The sequence below is a fragment of the Drosophila arizonae genome, chromosome 3, assembly GCF_054131065.1.
Source record: "Drosophila arizonae isolate 15081-1271.41 chromosome 3, UAZ_ARI_1.0, whole genome shotgun sequence".
NCBI classification, from domain to species: Eukaryota; Metazoa; Arthropoda; class Insecta; order Diptera; family Drosophilidae; genus Drosophila; species Drosophila arizonae.
Window position 1 is genome coordinate 7,998,708 of NC_142923.1, and position 25,924 is coordinate 8,024,631.

Sequence of the window (25,924 nt, forward strand, 5' to 3'; positions counted from 1 at the left end):
TCTCGCTCTCTCCCTCTCGCTCATAATTCATAGGGCACAGGCCAAGCGCTCAGCTTCTGCGGTCATATTATATATTTCTTCAGCCACCCCTGCCCGGCACCGCCAGCGAATCGAATTGAATGTCAGCAAATGCTTGAGTTGTGTCTAATTGCTAAGCAGCTTTCAAAAGCAACAATTCCTGCTTTGATCATTCCGCATCTGTGGACGTTGCAGCATGGCCCATGTCTCACGGGCTTTCGTTCCGTATTATGCAAAGTGCGCAATTGCTAGAAGAAGTTTTGCCACTTGAGAAAAGAGCTGGAAAAATGCACTAGAGTTGGATGAACAACGAGCAGATGCTCTGCAAAAAACGATCGATATTTGATAACTCGATGGCATGCGACAATCGATAATCAAAGAAAATATTCTAAATACATTTTTAGTAAACAGCTTACTTACTTTAAATACTTGCCTTAAATAATAATTATTATTATTATTATTAAAAATACATATACCCCTTATGCCACTAGCACGACTTACAGGGTATGCGAATAAAATAAAGAGAGAACAGAAGCAAAAAATGCAGCAGGGGCAAGTTTTTGCCGAGTAGTAGCCGCAGCCAGAATGCTGATGACTTTGGTAACAACTTAAATTGTTTGGCAGCAATGGATCCATGTAGTCGCCCAGAGGATAAACTTGAAATGCGTTTAGGGACTGTCGATTTGTTGGTCAACTCGTGCTGACCCGCGCACTCACTTGAAAATGCAATTCAGATTATGTGCAATGGTAAGCATATTTAATTTGCCAGCCTGGAGTGTACGAACGATATTAGCAATATGACAATAATAAAACAATTGTATAAGAGGCAAAACAGAATGCACAACTGGGTCCAGCTTAGCGACCTTAGGAAATTATTCGCTTTGCATGTGTAGAATTTTGTCGCATCTGAATCATCTGACAGCTGCAAGATCGTCTCACCACCATCGTCCAATTGGCCAACATCAATGATCACCTCCGGCTGCTCCTGCTCCTCCTCACACTCTGTGGTCTTGTACAGCAATATTTCACGGGACTCACTTTTGAAAAAAAAATAAATAAATAAAAATTATAAATAAATAATGAAATAAAAAATTAATAGTTATTTTTGTTCAACTACCACATGTTGCAGCAACAAATTCGAAATCTCTGGCGCGTTGTTATCAGCTTTAAGGCAACTGGCAAACTGATCCCACATCGCCAACTGCCACTAATATTTTGTATGTACATATATACATATATATATACATATACATTATGAATTCGCTGAGTTTCAATTTCAATTGCAAGCAATAAACAAAACTCAGCAAATATCATTCCAAGAAATCTTTTTCTCCGTCGCAGCTTATCCCCTCTCAATGATGTGCTCAAAATGTATACACAGTTTTAAAGTAATGTTTTATTAAGTATGGCCTTCTGGCTGCTGGGATATATTGTACATACAATGTGGTTTTTATATTTCTATTCTTTAGCTTCATATACAATTTTTCGAGTTTTTTGTTTATAGCCTGAACCCATTGAAAAAATGGAAGTCTGGGTATAATGGTTTTGTTGAATGTATGTAACAGACAGAAGGAGGCGTGGCAGACCATATAATGTATATATATTCTTGATCAGGGCAACGAGTAGAGTCGATATAAAAGCAACACTTAAAATTTTTTTTGTGTGTGCGAGTTTTCATGCGCAGATTGAATTAGTTTCTTTAGTTTCATGTGTATTTGATTGAATTTTGACTTTCCACCCCTCTCAACTTTCCATCATCATACGCTGTCTAATAGCCAATTCGTTCAGGGTTCGCTTAAAAACAAAAAAAAAAAAAAAAAAAACTGAAAGTTAGCTTAACTAAAACGCAATCCTTATCAACGTAAACATTTCCATGACGAATCGATTTCAGTTAACTGCCTCTGATTAAATTGAAATTTTTGACCTGTCGATGACTAAATTAAAAACGCATTTTATATATTTATTTCACCAATATATGCAAATATAACATAATACGTAATTAGTATTCATTGCATTTTTAGTTTACTAACAATTATATTCTATGTCAACATACAACATAAATGATGAATATTGTTTATTCCACATGCAAAATATCACTATTTTATTGAATTCCAAACAACAATTAACATATGTAATCGGTGATTAAAATTTTTGACACATACATTTACACTTACAGCTATATTGTTATATACATTCAATGGGCAATAAAAATAAAGCCAATCGTAAATATCAAAAGCAAATATTTATGCGGCGCAAACACAAAAATTTACTGCATGTATATCAAACACAGTAGGGTAGATGAGTGTGAGTGTGTGTGAGAGGGAGAATGTGTGTGCGCGCAGAGGGTATTGTAAATGGATCTAATGATCGCAAACGTAAAGCAGTTAGCGATGATGACTTGGATATACCCTGTAGGTACAGCTACGGTTTATTTTAATATTAAACATTTCAAGAAAAAACTGGAAAGAAACAAGATCAAAATATATCACGATATCTTAAAAAAAAAATTATTTAAAAAGATTTTTTAATAAACTCTAAAGCATTAGAAAAGTGTTTTTTGTATTTATTTTATTTGTATATATTATATATACACAAAAAGAAATTTTTTTTTTAAATACACATATATTTATACATATAAATATACATAAGTATACAAACCTTTAAATGCTTCAATCAGTTTGACACACATAAGGTAATTCAGTTATCTCAGGCTCATTGAGAATTTAATTGATTACAAAAAATTTGTTTGTTAGGTACTCCAAAATCTCAAGTGGGCTACGGCTACAAACGATATGTCATTGTATCATTAGATATATATTTTTCACTGTCATTTCGTTAAATCTAATAGTTTGTTTGAATGCTTTTAATTTTATTTGTGTTCAGTGAAGTTTTGATATCAAGTTGTCGATTGGCAAAAAAACAAATGATTGCGTAAAATGAAATGGGTATATGAGTTAGCTGTGTCCGCCCTATGAACCATTCTTCAGTCAGCACATAAAAATCATTTCAACACTATTTAAGCTACAGACTTACAATTGAGAATATATACTCGTACATACCCTAGGTTTTTCCATGAAAAGTATCGTCAATACTCTAAACAATTAAGTATAGAAACATGAGAACTCTTGTGGACTACGCTCCAATTACATGCCGCGGGAGACCATGACAATGGAGATAAGTTATTTTTAGAAAAATAGATGTTTATTTGCAAAAGAAATGTTGCTTTTCCTAAAGCATTTTCAATAAAAGGCGCCCAGCAAATCGAGAATATTTATATATAAATAGAAATTTGTATATAAAGAGCAGATAAAATATAAGAAGAAATGGGCATAAAATTGTTATAGCTTCATATGAAGTAAATAATATTAATACATACATAAGAGCTAAATAGAATATGTCGTTATCAATGAGTATTAGATTTTCTTAAACAGTGAACGAGTATTAGGTAGTCAGTAGAGCTCGATATTCCTCAGTGTGCTAAGGAAAATCACTTAACACAAAGTTCACTACTCTATGCTTAATTAAGTAACAAATAGATAACTGTGACTGGAAACCTTGAAAATAAATCTTTTTAATTACTGGCTTACCTAATCGAAACTTATCTTCTAAGATCAGTTTGAGTTTTAAAGCTTCAAGCTTTTCCACTGATTTGGCGCCATTTAGCTTTAAATATGCCAACACGGCGTGAGTGCGTCAAAAAAAAAAATTTGTTTTGTGTATGCGACAAACCTTCAAACAACAAATAAAAAAGAAAATATACGAAACGGATTTCATTCATGATGAAAGCAAATACGCTGAATACAACAACAAATAGCAATGCGAGAAAGTCAACAGAACTGGGTAACAAAACGCAACAATTTTGTTTACAAATAATAACAAAAAACTTCCAATTAGTACACTTAGATATTTATTGTTGGGCGGGAGCTGCTGAAGCGTCAGAAATATATTGAAGTCATAATTGATAAGGTTGCACTTTTGTAAGAACCTCGAGCGTGGAACATCGAACGTCGAGCGTCGTCGAATCGCTGTCTCGGTCGTCTCAGCGTCTTATCTTATCTGAGTCACACACAAAAAAAAAAAAAAAAAGAAGAAAGACAAAAAGTCCATATATTTGAACACATTTGTCAGCGCTGTTGTTGTAGCTGTTGTTGTTGCCACAATTAACACCTTTGGGCTGTGATAATGAGGCGGACAACAACTGCGACTTCGGCAGCGACTGTGACTGCGACTGCGACTGCTCAGCAGCAGCAGTCGTTATAGGCGCAGTTGAGAATACACCAAACGCAATCGAAATTTCGTTAGTTAAAATACGAACGCCTTACGGCATGGACACGGACGAGAAGAAGGCGACAGCAACGGCGCCACAAGGCGCACACGATGAGATCGATTTTACCAGCGGCTTCGAGACACAATATCACAAAGAATATAGCCCGCTGAGACCGAAAAATGTGCCGCCGCCGGATAAGCGCAATGCCTGGTTTCGCAGCGCTTCCAGCATCATGATGATCATCTTCCTGGCGGTTGTCTTTCTGCTGGGCACCGTCATGCTGGTGGTAATGGTATTTACAGCCAGTCCACTGCAGGTGTTACTCATTGTGTGCGCCTATGTGGTCATTGCGGCGCTGATGATCTGGATTGAAGTGAACAGCATCAAGGTGCGGTGATTCAACGAACGCCACGTACTGCTCCCATGCTCAGCGTCAATGCAACGAATATTCCCATGTGTGTGATTTTTGAATTGTGTGGCAAATTTCTCGGCTCCTAAGTGCTATTCGAAAGTTATCATAAAGAAAAAAAAAAAAAAATAAACAAGAAATACGAAAAGACTTTTGCTGATTATAGCATTTTACAGTTAATACTGATAGCAATTAGCTTTTAAATTGAAAAAAAAAAAAAAAAAAAAAAACTAAAATAAAAAATAAAATTCCAATAAATAATCAAAGATTGGACTTCGCTGCGTAGCTGTTTTCTACCATATTTATTTATATTTATTAGTATTCCTGTGAAGTTATTGATAATATTGAGGCAACTTGCTATATATTCAAGCCTGCTAAGTGCAATAAAAACGTTTCTTATGACCAATAAACAATTAACAATATCATAAAGCATCCATAAATATGTGCTCTGCACGACCTGAATTTCAAGAAAACTTGTGAAACTCTCAATGCGAAGCAAATGACATTCAAATTTAATTGGAGCAATGACAGAATTGTTGACACTAAACTTCAACTATCAAAGCTATTTACTACGAGTGATGTAAAAATAGAAGCAATACAAGTTTTATCAAACTCAATACTATTGAAAAGTCGACTGTTGACTTTGAGTTTTTATAAATGATGTAGATCAAGTATTGATCTAAGAGTATTATAATTTGTATCCAAGAAAAGTAATAAATATGGGAACTGCATAAATAGAAATATCATCTGTAACATTAAATTGATTCAGCTTTTATTTTGAAGTGATGTCTATCTCTCTACCTCTCTCTATCTCTCTCTCTCTCTTTCTCTTTATCTATCTCTCTTTCTCTCTGTTTGCAAGATCACAACATTCAAAGGGCAGCCCTTTTCTTTGTCACCGTCAATTTCGAATGACTCAATTCATTAATATCACTGTTACTGGGTCAGAGTTGAGGTCATTTATATTATTTGTCATATTACTGATCAACACTTAGCAAGGCTTAACTCACACACTAAATGGTAACTCTGACAATATTGATATTCCTAGAACTTTCCAGCAGACTTTCCTGCCGAAACCTTTATGATGCCATACTCCATAGTCAGATATTTGACAAAATGAGTAAAGACAGATTTACATCATCATTAGATAACTTTGTATTTCATTTATTCTCTATTCTTTTTAAATTGAGCATTTGTAAGTGATTTAATTCTCTCATTTCACATGTATATAATAAAAAAAAAAATAAATAAATAAATAAGAAAATTATAATTGATTGAAAATTCATTTAATTAGTCAACACTGTTAGATACAACCTCATAAAGCCACTTAACCCAGAACTTCGATTTTTAAATCAATTCGGGACACAGAGACTTCATTGACTTCTATTGACTGTTAACTTTCAGCTTTACTCTTTCATTATCATCCGAAATACTTTTTTTTTTTTAACTTTCATTATCTCATGTAATAACCAAATAACCAAATTACTAAGAGAAAGCCAGAAGGGAAAACTAATTTTAGTGACAATTTAGGAATACAAACATTTTTGCAAAATTCCAAATTTGTAAATTAAAAATTAATCTAGATTAGAAAATATTTGAAGGCCCAATTTAGTATTATCATAAATTAATACACGATAAAATTTAATACACGATCAAATTTCTGATAATATTAAAGTGTAGCAGAAACTTGCTCAGTCACTTCAACTTTAAAGCGCTTAATATCTGTCTTAATGAAACAAATCAAAACAACCAAATCTCACAAGCTTTGAAGAAACAAGTAAGAAAGCTCTAGTCGAGACTCCTCGACTACGAGATCCCCTGAACCCTTGGAGTGCTAGCTATTTCAATAATTTTTCGCGTCTTTCAGCTTACACAAGAAACACACACACATACACAAACACATACACACACAAGCACCCACGCATAAACACGCATGGGCTGCAGTGTGCGCTTACTATGAGAACTTAATTGTTTAATAACTTTTTTTGTGGACGTACGATCTTCATGAAACTTTCAGATTATGATTATAACATGGATATGCATGTAATTGCCAAAGCACAAGTCTCTAGTATTTGAAATACGCGTTTTACAAAAGTGAGGGTGAGGGGGTGAATTTAGAGGTGGGGGGTAAATTTTAACAAAAACCGAAATTGTATAAATTGCATATAAGCATACATTCAAAATTTGGAGACTCTAGCAATAAAGGTGTAGAAGATATAATTTTATAACTGGTTTTCGATAAGGTTTTTCATCGATAAAAAAAGATCGGGATGAGTTATCGAATTTTAATGATAAACTCGATATCCGCGCTGTAATTACAAACATTTTACAAAAAATTTGAAGTCTCTAGCTCTTATATCTTCGGAAATCGACGCGTTCAAACATACGGACAGACGGACAGACGGACAGACGGACAGACGGACAGACAGACAGACGGACAGGGCCAAATCAACTCAGCTCGTCACCCTGATCAAGAATATATATACTTTGTGGGGTCTGCCACGCCTCCTTCTGCCTGTTACATACATTTCAACAAAACCATTATACCCTGATTTCCCATTTTCAATGGGTTCAGGGTATAAAAAACTACAACTTTAATTTCCGGTGGCAAAAAGGTGCGTGGATGAGGGCAAAGGCCAACAGCTGACTTACCTTAATTACTCACAGAATTTCGGAGCTAGGCTAATTATTTGCACTGTGCACTATGCAAAGTGTGTGTGAGTGTGTGTGTGTGTGTGGCTCGTGGCCAAGACTACGTTCGTGGCGTATTTAATTATAATGGAGAATGCGCTTAGCTTAAGCATTAATGTCCATGCCGTTTGTTGACGGCGATTGCGATGGCGATTGCGTTAACAACGGCAAAGACGAAGAACATATCACCATTTTTTTCCTGCCAAAGGCGTGGCTTCTCTTTTTTTTTTCATTTTTATACATTTCGTTTCTTTCTTTTCGCTAGCTTTTGCAAACGTGGCTATTTAATTAGAGACACGAAACGTGCTTTAAACATAGTCTTATTTTGTAAGTGAAAAGATTACATGCTGAAGTTTTAGTTGAGATTTTGTGATTTGCTTCTTTTTTAATTTAATTAATATTTTCGTAAACTCTATAATGAAAGTTAAGCTTAACGTGCTTAACATAGTATTTCGATTTTATTTTTTATTCCTATAGTTCATTTTCATTTAAATATGTTTTATGTTTGCGGGTCTTTTTATTTTATTAATTCTTCTTCAATTTATTGTTGTCTAATATTTACCTGAGCACAGTGAAGAGAATTATTCTCTGGAATTTTAGTCTCTTGCTGTTCTTTTTGCATATTTTTAATTAAATTATTATTTAATGTTCATGTATTTCTACGTTACTTAAACAAAAGCTGGCAAAATAATAAATCATAATACACACTGTAGATACCCTGTAAAAAATACTTTAGGAAAAGTTTGGTATTTTTATAAAACAAATTTAGCTTTTCTTCATACTTACGATGAACAAAAAATATTTAAATAATATCTAGATATAATACAATATTCTAATTACATGCAAACATATTTAAATATTAAAATTATTTTAGCTTGAAGACAGATAGAGTGTTTTCCGTAGATATTGAACATTATTTAGAGAGTATCTGTTATTCGTGTCCTTGACATATTTTCTTGATTTATTGTTCGATTGGGCAATATTTGTTCATAAAATGCTGCATTTAAGCAAAATTGAATTTATTATTGGGGCTTGATGCATATGTTTATTTGTTTCATAAATATTTAAAGTCCTGAATTATGCATAAGTGAGGCGTTTTAAATTATTCTACAGTTTTTTGTTGTACTCATTGTTTAAATAAAACACAATTGTTATAGACATAGTCAATTGCACAACAAAAGGTTGCAGGCAACGTATGTAAATAAACAAGGATTGCACATTTGGCAAGGACACACGAAGTAAGTGGCAACGGCAGCATCAGCAGCAGTCTTTCCTTTTCATCTGCCTTGTGCCTTACGCTAGCTGCTGTCCGCTATCTGGGGAAATGTTGCTTAGAGTTTCCTTAAGTAAATCTCAGTTGAACACTTTTCATTACGCCTTTCAGGCAGGCCAAAAATAAAATAAAAACGAAGCAACGAGCAAATGAAATAAGTGAGAACGGGATGTGACTGACGGCACAATGCTCGCCAAAAAGTAAAATATTGCTGCCAAATTTCCAAAATTAAACTTTAAGACTAAGCAATATATATTTTTGTTCCAGATGCCGCAGCCCCAGTATAGATTGCAGCTTAAGCAAAAATGCACATATACAATATATATTTATATTTATATTATACAATATATAAGGTTTAGTGAACCAATCAACTCTCTTCCTTTTTTGAACGTGTATCGCAAAACTGTAAATGCAAATTGGAAGGGCAACGAGGAGCGCTCGTTGACAGCAGCTTGACAATGGATAAGTGCAAATTTATAAATAAATGAAATAGCGTGTGTATGACATTTTGTCAGCTGAAGTTAGCTAGCTTTTGATAGCATTTATAAAAAACAAGCAAGAAAGCTCTAGTCGAGACTGCTCGACTACGAGATCGAGCAACTGATATTTCATAATTATTCGCACATGCACACACACATAAATACGCACGCACGCACAAACACGCATTGGCTGCAGTGGTGTCTTACTATCTTAATGGCTTAATATCGGGAGCAGTTACCGATATTTAGGGAAAAAATCGATATGCGCGTGATATGCACGGACCTAGGAAAAAATTTTAAGTCTCTAGCTCTTGTATCTTCTGAGATCGACGCATTCCTACATACGGACGGACGGACGGACAGACAGACGGACAGGGCCAAATCGACTCGGCCTGATCAAGAATATATATACTTTGTGGGGTCTGCCACGCCTCCTTCTGCCTGTTACATACATTTAACAAAACCATTATACCCTGATTTCCCATTTTCAATGGGTTCATAAAAATGGGGCATAAAAATGTTTTTGTAAAATTCATTTGTTAGCTAAAAAATTATCAGAGTACAAAGTCCATATTCTACACTGTGAAAGTGATTAAACATTTAATTATATGCAATTTTAACGCGCTTCAGAGCACTTGTTGTTTATCAAATGTGAATTATGTTCATGCATAATTTAGTTTTCATTTTCACTTTTTCGCAGCCAACAAAAAGTGTCAGCAGAAGCCGCAACACTGCTTCAATTAGAGTAATTAATTTAAAACAGTTTTCATAATTTCATTGCGAAATACTTTAATGATTCGCTACATTTTCACTCAAACTGACAGCTCCGTTGGCCTTGGCAAGCTAAACAGTTCTGGGGCAGTCGCATTTAAATATGCACACAGACGCATTTGAATATTCAATTAAGTCCAACTGCCAATTCTGTGATAAGCTGCCGCTCAGCCCCACTAAAGCTGACAACTGACTGAGCTCTAACCAAAAATCTAGAATTCTGTGCAATAAAAATAAACTCCATTCAAGGCCGACAACGTCCTTTTGTCTCTTTTGTGCGCTGCTCTTTCTGGCCAGAATGCTTCAGCCATTTTCAATGCAAATTGTGATGACAATTTGAGGGCTTAGGCTGTATCAGAATTATTTTTTTGTCGTTCTTGCAGTGATTATGGCCAACATGTTTTGAAATTTAAGAAAAATAGTTTTACAAGCGCTTATACAAGAGAGAATCATCCTAGATAGAATAGAATCTCCAGGGAAAGAGAAAATATTCAGAGTAATAAAACAGATATCTATGTTTCTAAAATATGTATCTATGTATCTATATATCTATACATCTATATATCTATATATCTATATATCTATATATCTATATATCTATATATCTATATATCTATATATCTATATATCTATATATCTATATATCTATATATCTATATATCTATGTATCTATGTATTTGTGTATCCATGATTATCTACATACATACATGTATGATTATCTACTTTTAAATATAATATTTGAATGTATACATATGCATATAAGATTGTTGCCTTCTCAACATAAATAAATTTTTCTAAACATAAAGATCCATAATATAAATATGAACCCAAATTCGAAAATTTTTAAATTCTGTTAAAATTGTAGTTTTTTTTTTTTTTTTTTTGTGTAGAAAATGTAACAAGCATGTCAAAGCATTTTGTGACATATTTTATTTATTCTATAACGAGTAAATGCCAAAAATGTCAGCAGTACGCAAGCAACATGCATAAATTACCACAAAAGAGACACTTGGAGCGTGAGGCATTTGTCCTGGGGGCCAATTCTAGCGTTCACTATGCAACTGCAATGTAAAGTGTGTTGAAATATTAAAGCCACACAAAAAAGAAATATAAATTGTGAGCGGGAAAGGGAGAGAGAGAGAGAGAGTGAGGGGTGCTAGTGAAAACAAGTGATAGTTCTGGCTGTAAACGACTGCATAGATACTCTCAATGAAATTGTTAATTGAAGAGCCAGAAGCTAAGAGAAACAGCGAGAGATGGAGATTATAGGCAAATAAAGACACGCATAAAGAAACCAAGATAAAGAGAAACGCACACAGAAAAAGATAAAGAGAGTGAGACAAAACACGTGAGTGTAGGGAGTAAACTTCTGCTTGCTTTTCAAGCAAAATCGAGCAGGTTAATATACCTGTTATATAGATATCTTATATATCTTGCAATTACGATAAACATAAACATAGACATAGTAATAACTACTTCGTCTAATCCATCTTTGGCCTATCAAGCAGGATACTTTCGCCTACCTGTTGACTACGCTTTCACAAAAGCATCATACCCACCCTAACAGTGACTCAAAAGGTATACGATAAAGTTAGTGTGAGTTTGGGGTGCGACCACACCAAAAACTGTGGCCAAATGCAGATGAGCAGCATTCTTTCTATGGCCAGAGTTTTTGGACACTTTTCTGAAAGCCTAACAGGCCACTTTAGTTTTAACCGAAAAGTTTGCTGTGTGCGCCGACCTCGTTGCACTTTTGTTTAGCCATTGGCCTTTAACTATTTTTCGTTATTTCTCTTCTCTATGGTTTTTTCCCTTTTTTTCTTTTTGGTTCTATAACAATTTGCAAGAGGTCGAGTGTTGTCCTGCACACTGTTGATTGCTTGGCATTTCAATGGGCCACTATGAAGTAGTCTGGACTATATTTATGTAGATTGATCCTGTGTATCTCTGTGCCAGTGGTCAAAGCTTTTTAGCCATACCAGAAATAGCCAAAGAGATTTATATTAAAAAAAATATGTATTAAAAAACTAGAAATATCTAAAAGTATTAAACTACCATTTGTAGTATATACATTTTGAAACAATCATAATTTATTCAACATTTATTTACAACTTTATATGGAATATTTCTCTATAATTGTCATTACGTACAGTTCGATAACTTTACGCTTTATTACTTCATTCCTCTCGCTTATTGTTGCTGCATTTAATAGCTTAACAATTAATTTACCATTGAATAGTGTGTGTAGCATTTCATTGGCTGCCACGTGGCATATTTGTTTATTTATTGTGTTAATGTTTGCGAAGTGCATATAAATTGAGTTGGTTTGTTTTATATTGTCACGTGTCGTTTACCAATGATGCCAACATATTATGTATTTATGAATTTATCACTGATATACATGTATGTATATAAATCACATTGTTAATGTGTTAATTATTTGCTGCTTCTTCTGTCACGGTGGCATATACTTGATTTTAATTTTTTTTTTCAGTGCACGTACAGCAGGAAGGTGTTCAATGTATGTATAAATAATGCTACCAAATTTATATACTTTTTGATTGATAAAAGGACTGTTAAGCATGTTTAAAATTAAAGCAAGTTTATATCTCAGAAGATAGAAGAGCTAGAGACTTGTATTTTTTATTTTTAAATGACTACTGTATATACAGCGCGGATATGAAGTTTATCTAAAAAAAATCGTTAACTCATTCCGTTATTTTGTTATCGACTAAAGATAGATAGACTTAGCTTCTAAATTTAAAAAATAGATTCACATGTATTTAATAGAATTTCGATTTTTACCCGATTTTGACTGACCCCCAAGGCTACTAACCCCTTAAGGCCACTGACTCCGCAGGGTCACTGACCCCTCAAGGTCACTTGACCCTCTCAAGGTCATTGCCCTCTCAAGGTCAGTGTGTGTGTGCATGTGGGAATAATTATTGAAATCATTGGGCTCAGGGGATCTCGTAGTCGAGCAGTCTCGACTAGAGCTTTCTTAATTGTTTTATTTTATTCGTATACCCTGAACCCATTTTCAATGGGAAATCAGGGTATAATGGTTTTGTTGAAATGTATGTAACAGGCAGAAGGAGGCGTGACAGACCCCATAAAGTATATATGTTCTTGATCAGGGCGACGAGCTGAGTCGATTTAGCCCTGTCCGTCTGTCTGTCGGTCCGTCCGTCCGTATGTATGAACGCGTCGATCTCAGAAGATGTAAGAGCTAGAGACTTGAAATTTTTTTCCTAGGTCACGCGCATATCGAATTTTTCCCTAAATATCGGTAACTACTCCCGATATTTTATTTTAAAAATAAATCTTATCGAAAGCTAGCTATTTAATTATATCTCCTACACCTTTAGAACTAGAGCTTCCAAATTTTAAATGTGGATTTATATGTATTTTATATAATTTCGGTTTTTGTTAAAATTTACCCCCACCTCTATATCCATTCCACATACTTGTAAAAGACGTATTTCAAATACTAGAGACATTATTTTAAGCACTATTTCGTTAATATGGCATACAAACAATGCGTATGAGTAATATTTAAATATATATTTGCTGCTGGCAACTTGGCCGGTTGTTGTCCAGACTAAAACAAAGCTTTAGTTAAACTAAATCGCCGCTACGACAAAGCTAACTACATTCAATGTGTCTAGACTAACGGCGGTCTAAGCTTAAAGCTTATTCTAAAGTTGAAAATAAACAATAATTTAACCAAATAAATAAATCCAATAAGCAATTTCTTTTTGAAAATTTTGAGATATATGTAAATATAATATATTCAATGATTATTTCCAAACGAAGCTCTTTTGGCGTCAACTACCCTGGCAACCCTATACAAGGAGTCCCGTTGATGACAACGTCGACGACTGCGTCTAGCAACGCTTAAAGCTTCTCAATAAGTCGTAAATTTTCCGGCACAACAGACGCAATCATTTTGTTGACGGAGGCGCGCGAGGCTCTGCGTAGTAAAAATCAAGCCAACAAAATAAAATTAATATTGAAATAAAAAACAAACTTTAAAAACGAATGTTTTAATAATATATGTGCAACAAAATTAATCTAATTAAACGTAGGTGCCACAAATGCGCATGAACAACAACTAAAAACTTGAATGAAATATATACATTTGTACATATATTCTATGTGTGGGTGAGTGAATGTGTGTGTGTATGTGCGTGTGTACTTGGCAGGGAAATGTGAATGCGAGAGAAAATTGTGCAAGAAAATCCAAGTGCAATAAACTGTGAATTATACAGAATAAGCACTATATAGAGTATGCAGTTGGGCCTCATAATTCTATTGCTGAATCTCCCAGCTAACTGTCATATAGAATATTATGCAAATTAATTTCAATTGGTTTGCACTCTGGATACACAAACGCAGCGAAAGCAGCAACAGCAGCAGTAAAGCCGCTGCGGCTGCTGCTCTTGCTGCTGTTGTTGTGTTGTTCTTGTTGCTTGTAGTAGCGGCCCTCTAACAGTAGTAGTAGTCGTAGTAGTTGTAGTAACAGTAGTAGTAATAGTAATAGTAAAAGTAGTAACAGTAGTGAGAGCATTAGCTATAGCAGTACTATTATATATGTAGCTGTTGTCCATTTTCATACGATACACAAATTGGAGATATAACAATCTTTGCTTAGTTGAGTAGTTTTTTGTGCCCGTTTGCAGCACGGTAAATGCTGCGCTCGCAGCTCCCTCCCCACTTACACACTCCCTGAGCTTAACATTAATAACAAGTGTGTGTGTGTGTGGGAGAGAGTGTGTGTGTGCGAGTGTACGTGCTCTCCTTGATTTACCGGCATTTGCAGCGCTAAACTCATGAAAATTGTTTCAAAAGAATTTTTTAATCATACGTGCAGCACACACGCACACACACGCACACTCGCACACATAACGTGCTAAACGCAAGTTAAGCAAATACCGCTAACTTTCCGCGCGAAAGTAATTATAATTAAATACTTGCCGCTTATGCTTGCGCAAATGCTGTTAGACAATTAACAACAATTTGCTGCAGCATTCAGGCTTACCTTTAGTTTTTTCTTAGGTAATGCAGTTATGCATGCTTAATGCTTTTTATAGCATATGCTAACTGCTTTACTTTAAAGTTCAGTTCACTATTTAGAATCAACAAAAAGGTTAATCATCGGGGAGAATAATAAATCAGGAGAAAAAAAATATATGCAGAATTTTTCAAATCAATATAGTTGAACGGAACTGTACATATTTATAAAATCTATATAGTTATTCATAATTGGTTAATTTGATATGAAACTAAACTCATAAATATTAATACACTTAGATCAATTAATTGATGCTTAAAGTCACGAGGATCCGGGTTGAAATAAAAGGTTGCTTCAGCTGCTTTTTTTATCAGATAAAACTTTGACTTTATATAACAATTAAAGTAATTAAAAATGTCAGTAATTAATATGTCAACTAAAATTTAAAGTAATTTTTTTTATTTAAGACAAAACTATTTTCAACTTTGGCATCCGAAATCGTTTATATTATTTTAATTTAGAAGGCCAATTTTTTTTTTTTTTTTTTTTTTTTTTTTGTACTTTTGATAGTTTGTGTTATCAATATTTAACTTATAATTTTCTGCATTTCGTAATATTTAATAATTTTATTTGATGTTGATAAAAAAAAAAAAAAAGTTTTTGTTTATTCAATTTATAGGCCTTATGAACAGTTAATTTTAAACGACGATTCTAGAATTCCCCACTTCTATTAATGGCCCTTTACAATCGCGGATCTTCTTTTATATGTAAATATTTTCCAATACAAACTGCAATAAAACGTTTTTATATCTATCAAGATAGTCATCAACGCCCACTATGCATATGAAGTGCAGCTCATGCCCATTGAAAATAAACTAAAAATAAAATATCCGCCTGACAATAATATCAATTAAAGTCAGTTTTCAATTCCAATGCCCAACAAAGATCAAAACGAAACGAGCAAGCGAAAAAAAAAAGAGAATAAATAGCATTGCACGAGACTTTCATTATAAGGCAGTTAGTTAGTCGGCATTCAGTAAAGAAGCCGAAAATGTTAATTCGACAGATCTACGAGTTCGAGTTTGAGTTCTCTGAGTAATTTTGCTTTTGTAATGCAGCACACTGCCGGACACCGGCGTCGATTCCACTGTCCGTTTACCAACAACAACAATAATCACAGCAATTGACAGACACTGGGCGGGAGAGTAAGCGCGAGAGAGGAGGAGAGCCAGAGAGGGAGACACACAATATAGGGTAAAGGGAGGGGCAGGCACAGGGCATGCTAGTGCGGGACAGCGACGAGACGCGACGTCAGTTGCACAATTTTGCACATAAAAACCAAAGCATAATCATGAATAATGAGCGTTTGTGATAAGTGATAACTGCCCGGTGGGAAATGTGTACATGCACTGAAAAGCTATGCAAATGAATTTCGATCTAATTGCAGAACTTGTTTGAAATTTATAAAATTTATAAAATTTAGACTGCTAAGAATGACATAAAATATTACCATGAAATTCAAAATCATTTTGAAAAAAGATAAACCATTTTATTTGACTTAATTTTTGTTCTTTTTTATACTCCAAAGAATTGAAGATAATAAAAAAAAACATGTATTAAAATGTAAAAAGCAAATTACGAAAATTCGAAAAAAAAATATCTATCAACTTTCTTTTATTTTTTATTATTTTTAATATTTTTCTTTTTCGTATAAATTTAATTGGAATTATAAGGATTTAATTCTATTTTATAAAGTAAAATTTTTGAAAATATACATACAAAGTAGTTTTTTATTTAATTTTAAAGCCAAAACTAGTTTCTTATAGTTCCACAAATTTGGAAGCTTATAAAACAATAATGAAAATTTAAAAAAATAAAATAAAATGATATATGTAAAATGTATTATATAATAAATGTAAGCAAAATTTACCAAGAATATTATAATAAAGAAAAATAAACTGCATTTACATAAAAAAAAAAAGAAATATAAAAAACGTATAAACTACAATTTAATGCATCAGATACATAAAAGCGCTTTAAATGGCATTGCCAGACAAACAGGTTTCATGACTGTGTGTCATCCCATTTCCAACTGGGTCTGCGCTAAGCCCGTTTTGGGCTCCCGGTTGAGCGCTAAACGCGCCCAGACATGCAGTACGAAACGGGAATTGGTTCGGTTCGGTTCGCCAAATGGACGCCAAAGGTGAAAATTCTGTGAACTAGCAAAGAATAACAAATTTAATAAAAATTGAAAAATGTTTAGTGTGCTCTAAAAATACAACAAAAATATGAAGAATATATAGATAAATTTTCTTTTAGATATCAGCGCTTTGCATACGATTTTCATCAGCTCTGTATATACGCTGGGTTTGCCGCCCAAGTGCTTGTCTCACAGTTTGGTTTTATTTACGCCGTAGTTTGTCACTTAGTTTGTCAACTTCAATTGAAATTAATTTACTTTCTTCACATTTAGCTATCGTGTAGATGTATGGCTGTAGATATATCCGTGTAGCTTGTGTAGCTGACTGTCAGTCAGCCTTGTATGCGATCAGATTTAAGCGCAAAGGTCAGCAAATAAACAAATTGTCGCACATTATAAGGTTGTTTATCCTATTTGGCTGCCAGCATACGCAAAAAAATAACAAATAAACTTACCGAAAGCTTCGCAAAATTTCCAGCTCAATTTTTGCAAGAAAGAAAAAATAACAAAATTACTGGAGACTTTTGTTGCTGGAAAAACTGTCACAAAATTGATTTCAAAAACTGGTTTCTTTATTTTTTTCGGGGAATTTCGGCTCCGGTATGCCAACTGCCCAATATGGTCAAAACTGCAATGTAACTGTGTCACAATAGATACCAATATATGTACATGTATTTATACATATCTATATATGTACATGTGTATATAGCTGCACATCGAATCGTGATCGGCACAAACTATTCTGTTCATATAGTCAAGCTAGAAGATTGTGTTTTGCATACAAAACACTTCATTTTCAACGGCAATGTCTCGCATTTTAAGGAGCCGCAATCACAACTTTTGAAAACTAATCAAAAGTGCTTTGCGCTGAGAGAGAAAAAATACATTCATGAAAACATACTTATAGAATCATGTACTTCTCCTTTCTGTACAGCTCTTGGCAATTATGTAAAGTGTCTGCGCAAGAAATTTGCAAGCGAAAATGAATAAAATCGTAGTACCATAAAACGAAACTCAAAGCAAACAGCAACTGAATAAAACAACAACAGAGAAGAACAACAAAATAAAAGCAAGTGCAAGACAAGCAAAACAAAAATCTCTCGAAAAGTGCTAACAATTAAAACACATTTAACAACAACAAAAACGAAAAACAAAAAAAAAAAAGAACATACAAAACTTGAATGTCACACAAAATGTTGCAAGTGCCGGCAGCAACATTTATATTGCTGCTGCTGCTAGCTGCGACGGCAGCAACAACGGCAACAGCAACAGCAGCTTCTGCTGACAGTGACACAACAGCCAGCAGCATCGCAGAGCGGCAAATTGATGGCAGTTTGAAGAATGCCAAGCTGATTGAGAGCAAAGTGCTGCCCGATTTGGCTGGGCTGCAGTCCAATCAGGAAGATGACAAGTGGCAGCACATTTACCGGTTTATCAACGATGGCTTTCCTGTTTTGGAACTCTACGGCTACAAGACCAAGACAGGTGAGTGATGGTCACACATGTACACATACATCACATATACATATACATGGTAGACTTGAAGAATAAGCAATTAGCTTACTTTAAATTTTAATATTAATAATAACTCATAAATATGGATAACATAAATAAATAAAATTAAAAAATTATTCAATAATTATTTTAGTTAAAAACAATTTTTTTTTTTTTACATATAAAAATGTTTATGAGAAGAAGAAAAGGTTTTCTAAGAATATTTCTGACGATAAATCACCTCCTGCATCAATTATAGACATTCGATCAACTGAAACTTAAGCACTGAAGGCATCGAACCTCTGTTGAACCTGAATTCACCAAAACCGTTATGTCAGCTTTATTTTTTTCATTACCATTAAATTATTATTTATTTCGCTGTATCGAATTCTTTGCTTAAAAAGAATTGAAAATTGAGCTGCATTTCGACAAAGCAACTTTTGCTAAGCACTTTATTCTTGCAGAATTTGCATAAGAGTGATTGCAAAACCAGGTCCAGCTCAATATCATATATAAGTTCATTTAATATATATGAGTTGCAAGCTAAATATTTGTATAGTTTTATTAGAAAAAGTTTTCCAAGAATTTTTTTGAGGATTTTTTTTTTTACATTTTTCTGACAATTTTTTAGTTACTTAACCAAAAAACAACTCAAAATAAACAGCTACTCCAAATAATATTAACAATATCATATATAACACATATCAAGGGGTATTAAAAATTTGACAAACCTTACTACATTATGATTTCTTATACCCAGACGTTGACGCAATGTGCCTATCCATAAATTTTTTATTTTTAAAATATTGATGTGTCTATTATTTGCTCTATAAAGTTATTCAAAATTGAGCACGTGCTTCGATTTTCCCCTCTGTAGTTAAAACCGTTTATATATTCATCTTATCAGGGTGTTCATTCTATTACTTTCTATATACTTTCAAATATCACCGCAACTCTTTAAGCGTTGCCTTTTATTCTTACAGGCATTTTTTATGACTGTAGAGAATATTCAAAGTGCGACGTCTCATCAATTTTGTCCCATCTCTTGACTATAATTTATCATAGATTTTTTCACGAACTTGTTCTCTTCACATTTCCCGATGCCTGGTCTATTAAAGAAATGAGCTGAACATTTAGCCATCAGCATTTCCGGCTGGCCGGTCATTTGTCACTGTCGGCACGTGGCGTTGCACTCCAACCGAGAGACAGGACTCAGTGGAGTCATGTCCGTGCTGACGGTTACATTACGCGCTCTCGCGTTGATGAGTACAATTTTCGGCTGCAACATCTACAGGTTTAGGCCGCGCAGTTGCAAGTTCCAGCGGCGCAATGGGCTGCAAAGTCTGATCACACTAATGCACTACCTCTGGCTGAGTCCGTGGATAATCTTAACTGGGATTCTGTATCTGCCTTGGTTTCTAATGCGCCTGCTAACGTTCATATCGCAAAATACTGAAGATGACAGAGCTCTGGTAGTGATGTACTTTTCGAGTGCTCTGCTCTGCAAGTATCAGAATTTGATTGCTACCTTGTTGATATGGTATATCTACAAATACCGCCTGAAGTGCGTTAACGGCTTTTCTGCAATATATAAAAGATATTGGCGGCTCTATGGCTGCGCACCGCGCATCAATTGGTGGCTCTTTGGGGTCTATGTGTTCGAGTTGCTTATGGTCGGTGGCTCGGTGATAAAGCGAAATTCCTTCAGTCGTATACCCTATATAGTGCCTCACTCTCCCATTGATAAATATCTGAGTTGGTCTTCCGTGTTCTTCGTGGCTCTGCAGCCTTTTCTCCTGGGTCTCTTGGCCCACTTGGGCTTGCTGCTGCTGCACGCCTACTACGAGAAGGAGCTGCAATTCATGCAGCAGCAAAAACATCGCAGCAATATCATCGCTAAGGAGCAGGTGCAACACTATGTGAATTTGTTCCATTTGAGGCATCATTTCGAAGTGCTCCTGCGCCCCTTTGTGTGGGTGGCGTTAAGCCAGCAAATCAACGACTGCATGATTAGTTTGCATTTGTTGCTCTATGATCATCATAGACTGTGTTTCCTGCTCTATAGCCTATGTGTGGCCCTGATCTATCCCATGTGCTTTGTGTACCAGACAATATTCATCAAGTCAGCGGAGAAACAACTTGGTAACGAATTGCTTAGGTTCAAAAACAATGGCAGCAAACAGCAGCAGGTGCGTTGTCTATGAGTTTATATTTGATTGATTGCCTGAGATTTCTATATGTTTCACTCTTGCAGCTACAAATGTTTTGTCTTTACAAGCAGGTTTTATGTTATGTCTGGACCGATAGCTCCTTTGATATATTCAATCTGAATCGGAGTCATATCCTTGAGTGCATGACGTATAGCTGGATCTGGGCCATGTTTACCAATAGCCTTCTGGTTAACTCACCCAAGGCCTGGCAGCAACACTATGAATACATTAAGCAACAAACCCATTATTAATTATTATGAATATAATTAAAGAAAAAAAAAACCTATGATATAAAAAAAAATCTTTTTTAATACTTTTTAAAATTTATTTTTAATAATTTTTTGTTTTAAAAGTTTCAAAACTATTTATGAAAATAATGACAAAAACTTTCCTCTTTTCCTTTTGTACATATATTTTTTTAATATAATAGTATATAATAGTATATATACAAATATTTATAAAAAAATTATTTTTCTAAAGCTTTTAAAATTATTCAAAAATTATTTATCAAAACATTTTGTGTGCTTTTAGGAAATTACCTATTCATAAGGTATATATATTTCTATATTTGTAAGATATTTCCCATCATATCAATCATATATATGGCTATCATACTTTGAAATAAACAAGATGTAGAGTTCAGAGAACTTTGTATATAACAAAAAAAAAAAACAATTACCTAATTATGCTAAGCTCACAAACTTACGCCTTGCATAATGATAAGTGTAAGCTGTTCTAGCTCATTGCTCAGCCGCATAGCTATAAAAATCGCACGTGCTGGCATCTAATTATACAACATTTTTTGAACAGATATGAGTATGATATACAGACTATGGTAGAGACAAGCTCTATGAAACTCTATGAAGCTCTATGAAACATCTCTCTTTCAGACACACCTTTTACATTGATAATACCCAAAATCGATGTGCGCAGCATTGAGAAGCCTCGTTTGAAGGAATTCATGTTGGAGCATTTGGTGCCGGGTAAAATCTTTGATAGCTACAATGCGCTTACCAATGGCAGGGAGGAGGAGGAGTCATATGGTAATGGCAACGGACATAAAATCGTTTTTCGCAAATTGGAAAAGTCCCATAACAATGTTTGGCTACTCAACGGACAGCAAATACTCTACAAGCTGCGTATCAATGAGCAATTGATGATCATTGGAATTGATGGCTATTTGGGTGATAGAAAATCGCCCTATTCCAAGCGCAACATACAGGAAACGAATAAGTGAGTAAACCCAGCGAAGGCTGTGCAATCAGCATGTCCATGCACTGAGCGAAATGAGTGGGCTTTTAATTTTTGTTTTATTATTTTTTAATTTTTAAAATTAAATTAAATTAATTTCCTTTTATCAAATATTTTTTTAATTGAGTTATTGAACTAAAAAAAAAAGAATAATAATAATAATGAAATATAAATAATATCTTCCGTAAAATATCTTACATTTAAAATGTAAATATATTAAATTATGTTTTTTTTTTTTAAATTTACAAATATAAAATAAAATAATATATATATATAAAATTAAAAAAAAATTCAATAAAAAACAATTAAATTATTTTAAAATATTTTTATACTGAATACAGTACTTGTCAAATATTAAACTTAATTTCTATAAAAACTTTCACCATTATTCCAATTAAATATATATATATTTTTTTTAAATATATTTTTTCAATAAAAATTAAAAAAAGAAAAGAAAATATACCAATTAGAAAGTTTACAGCTTTTCGCTGAGTGCAGCTCCTAATACCAGTTTGTTTGCGGTCAAAAAGTGCACTCATGCGAAATTTATCAGAGAGTCGGAAAAAAAACAAAAAATAAAAAAAAAAAAGTTTTTGTGGCCTGAACTTCTGTGCTCAGTCACTAACATGCCACCACGTGCTCCACTCTATTGCAGCCGCTACAATGACCCACAGCCGCTGGAAGAGCCAAACATAACGAATGCACATGCCAAAGTGGAGCCCATTATTAAGGAATCAAAGGCGAGTCCATTGATGTCATTTTTGGCCAACATGAAAACGGGCACAAAAGTGTTCCAGCACTTTCTATCGAAATCCAATCTGACACGCATTATGGATGATAATGCCTATACGGTGCTTATACCGTCGGACAATGCCTTTCAGCGCTGGCATCCCATCGATTGGGGCTTCTATCCATTCAGTGTGCCGGAGTTCACAGAGAGCGTATTGCGTAATCATTTCCTGCCCATGCAGCGGCCCCTACGCCTCTCCGACGTCAAGAACATGGACCAAATGGTTGTCCATACTATGGGTGGCGAGAATGTCGTCTTCCATGGCCAGCGTGAGTGCTTGAATTTCAATTATTTTTTTGCGCACTAACTGAATGTTGGGGGTGTGAATTTGCATTGCGACTAACCTTTGACCTCTATGCAGCCACGCCCACTGTGAATAATGTGAGCATTATGTCTGATTATACGCTATCCAATGGCAATCAGGTGTTCATTATATCCGAGGTGTTATTTGTCTCCGAGGCTGTGGTTTCCAAATTGCATCAGGTAAGCCAAGCACACGCACTCGCACACGGACACACACATATGCACATATAGTTTTACACCTACGTCCCACCTTTGATGTATGAGCTAAAGCTTAATAAACTTGCCACAGATGCACAAGGATAAGGAGACACCGCCGCTATTGGCATTCCCGTGGTTCGGCGCACAATTTCTATCGCACTCGTTTCTGGCCTTGGAACGTGATTCGAGATTCACGCAAATTACAAGGTAAACCTGAATACCAATTAAAACTAAAAGTCAGTTAACGGTGAGCTGGGAAAGGACGACGACAAGGAGTAGGTAGAGAATTTAGTGATGAGCTTGAGAGCTCTTGATTTTAGGAAGTAATTAAGACAAGAAGTAAATTTAAGAACCATTTGAATTAAATGATAAAATACATATCGATAATTTAAGACATATTTATTAGTTTTCGAGAGCAAAGATAAATAATTTTGAGACAAGCTAAGTAAACTAGCAAAATATGATTTATTGCAACTCTGAAGCATTGCTTAAAACATATTTCATCTAGAGTTAATAACCCATATCGTGCTGTTTTATAGTCATAAAAATATGAGAATCGATCATTCGATTTGGAGGGATGGATTGATATTATATCTATAATATACCTATTTTATTTACATATGTATGTATCTTTTGCTTTTAATATACATATATACATATATAAAAATAACCTATACTATAATATTTAATTTTACTTCATTTAACTGATTTATTTTTATTTTAAATTCCGAATGTTCTCATCTCTACCCATAGATATCTGAACAATGCGGAAATAGCGCCCCATATCTCCGGCGCAAATTATACGTTCTTCGTGCCTGAGGACAAGGCATTCGAGAAAATAGGATTCGACAGACTCTCCGATGATGTTATGGCAAGTTCACTCAATCCATTAATTATACTTACCTAAAAATAATACTAATGCCCAATTTATAGGCCTCGCAGCGTGGAATTAAAATGCTACTGAATCACTTTGTGCGCGGACGTCTGTACAATCGGGACTTGAGGGATAATGAGGTGTTCGAAACAATTGGCGGGGGTCATCTGAAGATCACACGCAATCCGGGCAGCAATTATACGAGCGTGAACAATGCACAGATTACGGAGAGCGAGGTGTTTGTCTATAATCTGGGCACCATGTACTATATAGACGACATACTCTATTCACATATGCTGCGCGATCATATTACCAAATCGACCAAAACGAGATCGGATCGAAATGGCGGCGAGGCCGGCGGAGGATCACGGAGCACCATGCGACCCAGCGATGTGGAGATTGTGCCCAACGAATTCGAGAGCGAGCACAATGGCGGCGACTATGCCATCCATGGCGACGACGAAGACTTTGAGGATGAGATAATAACGCCAAAAGCGTTGCCCGTCCAAATCTACGAATTGCCCAAATAGATTGAGTTCGATTTGGATTGAGTGCTGCGCTAATCTGAAGCATATATATACATACATATATCATTTGATCTGAGTGGGATTCTTTGCTATAACATATATATATATATATATATATATATAAATATGATTATGTGGGTGTGTCGACGCAGTGCGAGCGTTTTTGTATAGTTCTCAGCTAACTTTTTGTAACGTATTTTTTGTGTCTAGTTAGTTTTTAGTTTTGTGTGTGTACATTTAAGTTTAGCATTGAAAACGAGGCGGTGAAACGAAGTATACTACAACAGAAATAATAAAAGAAACAAGAATGGCAACAACTTTATATATATACCTAATCCTAGAGAACTTGTCAGCAATTTCAATGAAGCTTGTAGAACTACGTAGTGACAAATTGCAAAACTAAACAAAAAATACGAAAATTTAGAAACGGAATTTAAACAAAAATAAAAATTTAAAAAAATATGACTACTAAAAGAAAAATTCAATATATACGTATATTAAAATATATATATATATATATTTGTGCAATTAGACGCTCTTTGGGTGTTTTGTGCTTTTTTAAGAGTGAACGTAGTAAAAACATATCGGCTAAAAAAAAAAAAAATATTTAAATATTATCGGAAATGTAGCGAAAAACTAAAAAATAAATTCCAATTTGTCGTAGCCAAGCGCAATAGTTGTGAAAATATCGAATATATCTGACAGATATTGTATTTTTTAGTTTATAATAATAATTATTATTATATGTATCTGTATCTGTGTATATGAAACAACAGAAAGAAGCAATGAGAATGAAAACATGAAATTTTATAATAGTTTGTTAAAATAAAAATAAAACCATAAAAACACAAAAGCAAAGCCAGAAACAACACAAATTTGCTTTTCAATATAAACCATTTTTCTACATATATTTTCTAATTTTTTTTTATTTCTTTTAATCTTTTATTATGAATTAGTTAAACGCAATACATGTAAGTATGCTTAGGATCTATATATCTGCTTCAATAATGTATATGATTTTTTATGGATTTTATTGTTGTTCTTGTATATGTTTATGTATATAAGCTTGTAAATAATACCTGTTACTTTAATTGACCTAAAATATAGTTATTAATGGGTTTCCTTTACTCCCTTATTGGGTGCTGCTTCCTATTA

The 25,924-nt window shown here is 34.3% G+C and overlaps 3 protein-coding genes and 1 long non-coding RNA gene across 8 annotated transcripts; 3 read left to right on the forward strand and 1 right to left on the reverse strand.

Annotated features, from left to right (window-relative positions):
* Window positions 1-753: 753 nt before the first annotated feature.
* LOC149269632 (uncharacterized) lies at window positions 754-2,062 on the reverse strand. The gene is made up of 2 exons (XR_016269123.1): window positions 1,136-2,062; window positions 754-1,055 (listed from the first exon to the last, which is right to left on the reverse strand). It is a non-coding gene; the product is annotated as an uncharacterized LOC149269632 (long non-coding RNA).
* Window positions 2,063-4,198: 2,136 nt separating this feature from the next.
* Window positions 4,199-4,942, forward strand: LOC108611469 (uncharacterized). Its single transcript, XM_018004142.2, has one exon. The coding sequence runs from the start codon at window positions 4,344-4,346 to the stop codon at window positions 4,680-4,682; it is 339 nt and encodes a 112-aa protein (XP_017859631.1). The 5' UTR covers window positions 4,199-4,343; the 3' UTR covers window positions 4,683-4,942.
* An 8,845-nt stretch (window positions 4,943-13,787) lies between these two features.
* Window positions 13,788-25,679, forward strand: LOC108609639 (uncharacterized). Of its 5 annotated transcripts, none has more exons than XM_089465001.1 (8): window positions 13,788-13,888; window positions 18,057-18,607; window positions 21,717-22,059; window positions 22,733-23,136; window positions 23,229-23,350; window positions 23,460-23,575; window positions 24,122-24,239; window positions 24,302-25,679. In XM_089465001.1, exons 2-8 carry the CDS (start codon window positions 18,304-18,306, stop codon window positions 24,770-24,772), a joined length of 1,878 nt encoding a protein of 625 aa, XP_089321127.1. In that variant the 5' UTR covers window positions 13,788-13,888; window positions 18,057-18,303; the 3' UTR covers window positions 24,773-25,679. The 5 variants fall into 5 exon arrangements, with proteins under 5 accessions (XP_089321127.1, XP_089321125.1, XP_089321124.1 ...); XM_089464999.1 differs by having other exon boundaries at window positions 13,803-14,072; XM_089464998.1 differs by having other exon boundaries at window positions 13,803-13,992.
* Grl36b (Gustatory receptor-like 36b) lies at window positions 18,618-21,710 on the forward strand. The gene is made up of 2 exons (XM_089465002.1): window positions 18,618-20,805; window positions 20,871-21,710. Exons 1-2 carry the CDS (start codon window positions 19,840-19,842, stop codon window positions 21,075-21,077), a joined length of 1,173 nt encoding a protein of 390 aa, XP_089321128.1. The 5' UTR covers window positions 18,618-19,839; the 3' UTR covers window positions 21,078-21,710.
* Window positions 25,680-25,924: the final 245 nt, after the last annotated feature.

What these genes read in the sequence shown, in the direction of transcription:
- LOC108611469 (XM_018004142.2), top strand. Translation starts at nt 4,344, where the DNA reads ATGGACACGGACGAGAAGAAGGCGACAGCAACGGCGCCACAAGGCGCA.
- LOC108609639 (XM_089465001.1), top strand. Translation starts at nt 18,304, where the DNA reads ATGTCACACAAAATGTTGCAAGTGCCGGCAGCAACATTTATATTGCTG. An exon ending in TGTCGTCTTCCATGGCCAGC is followed by an intron (nt 23,137 to 23,228) that starts GTGAGTGCTTGA and finishes ACCTCTATGCAG; the next exon opens with CCACGCCCACTGTGAATAAT. An exon ending in TGGTTTCCAAATTGCATCAG is followed by an intron (nt 23,351 to 23,459) that starts GTAAGCCAAGCA and finishes AACTTGCCACAG; the next exon opens with ATGCACAAGGATAAGGAGAC.
- Grl36b (XM_089465002.1), top strand. Translation starts at nt 19,840, where the DNA reads ATGTCCGTGCTGACGGTTACATTACGCGCTCTCGCGTTGATGAGTACA. An exon ending in ATGGCAGCAAACAGCAGCAG is followed by an intron (nt 20,806 to 20,870) that starts GTGCGTTGTCTA and finishes TCACTCTTGCAG; the next exon opens with CTACAAATGTTTTGTCTTTA.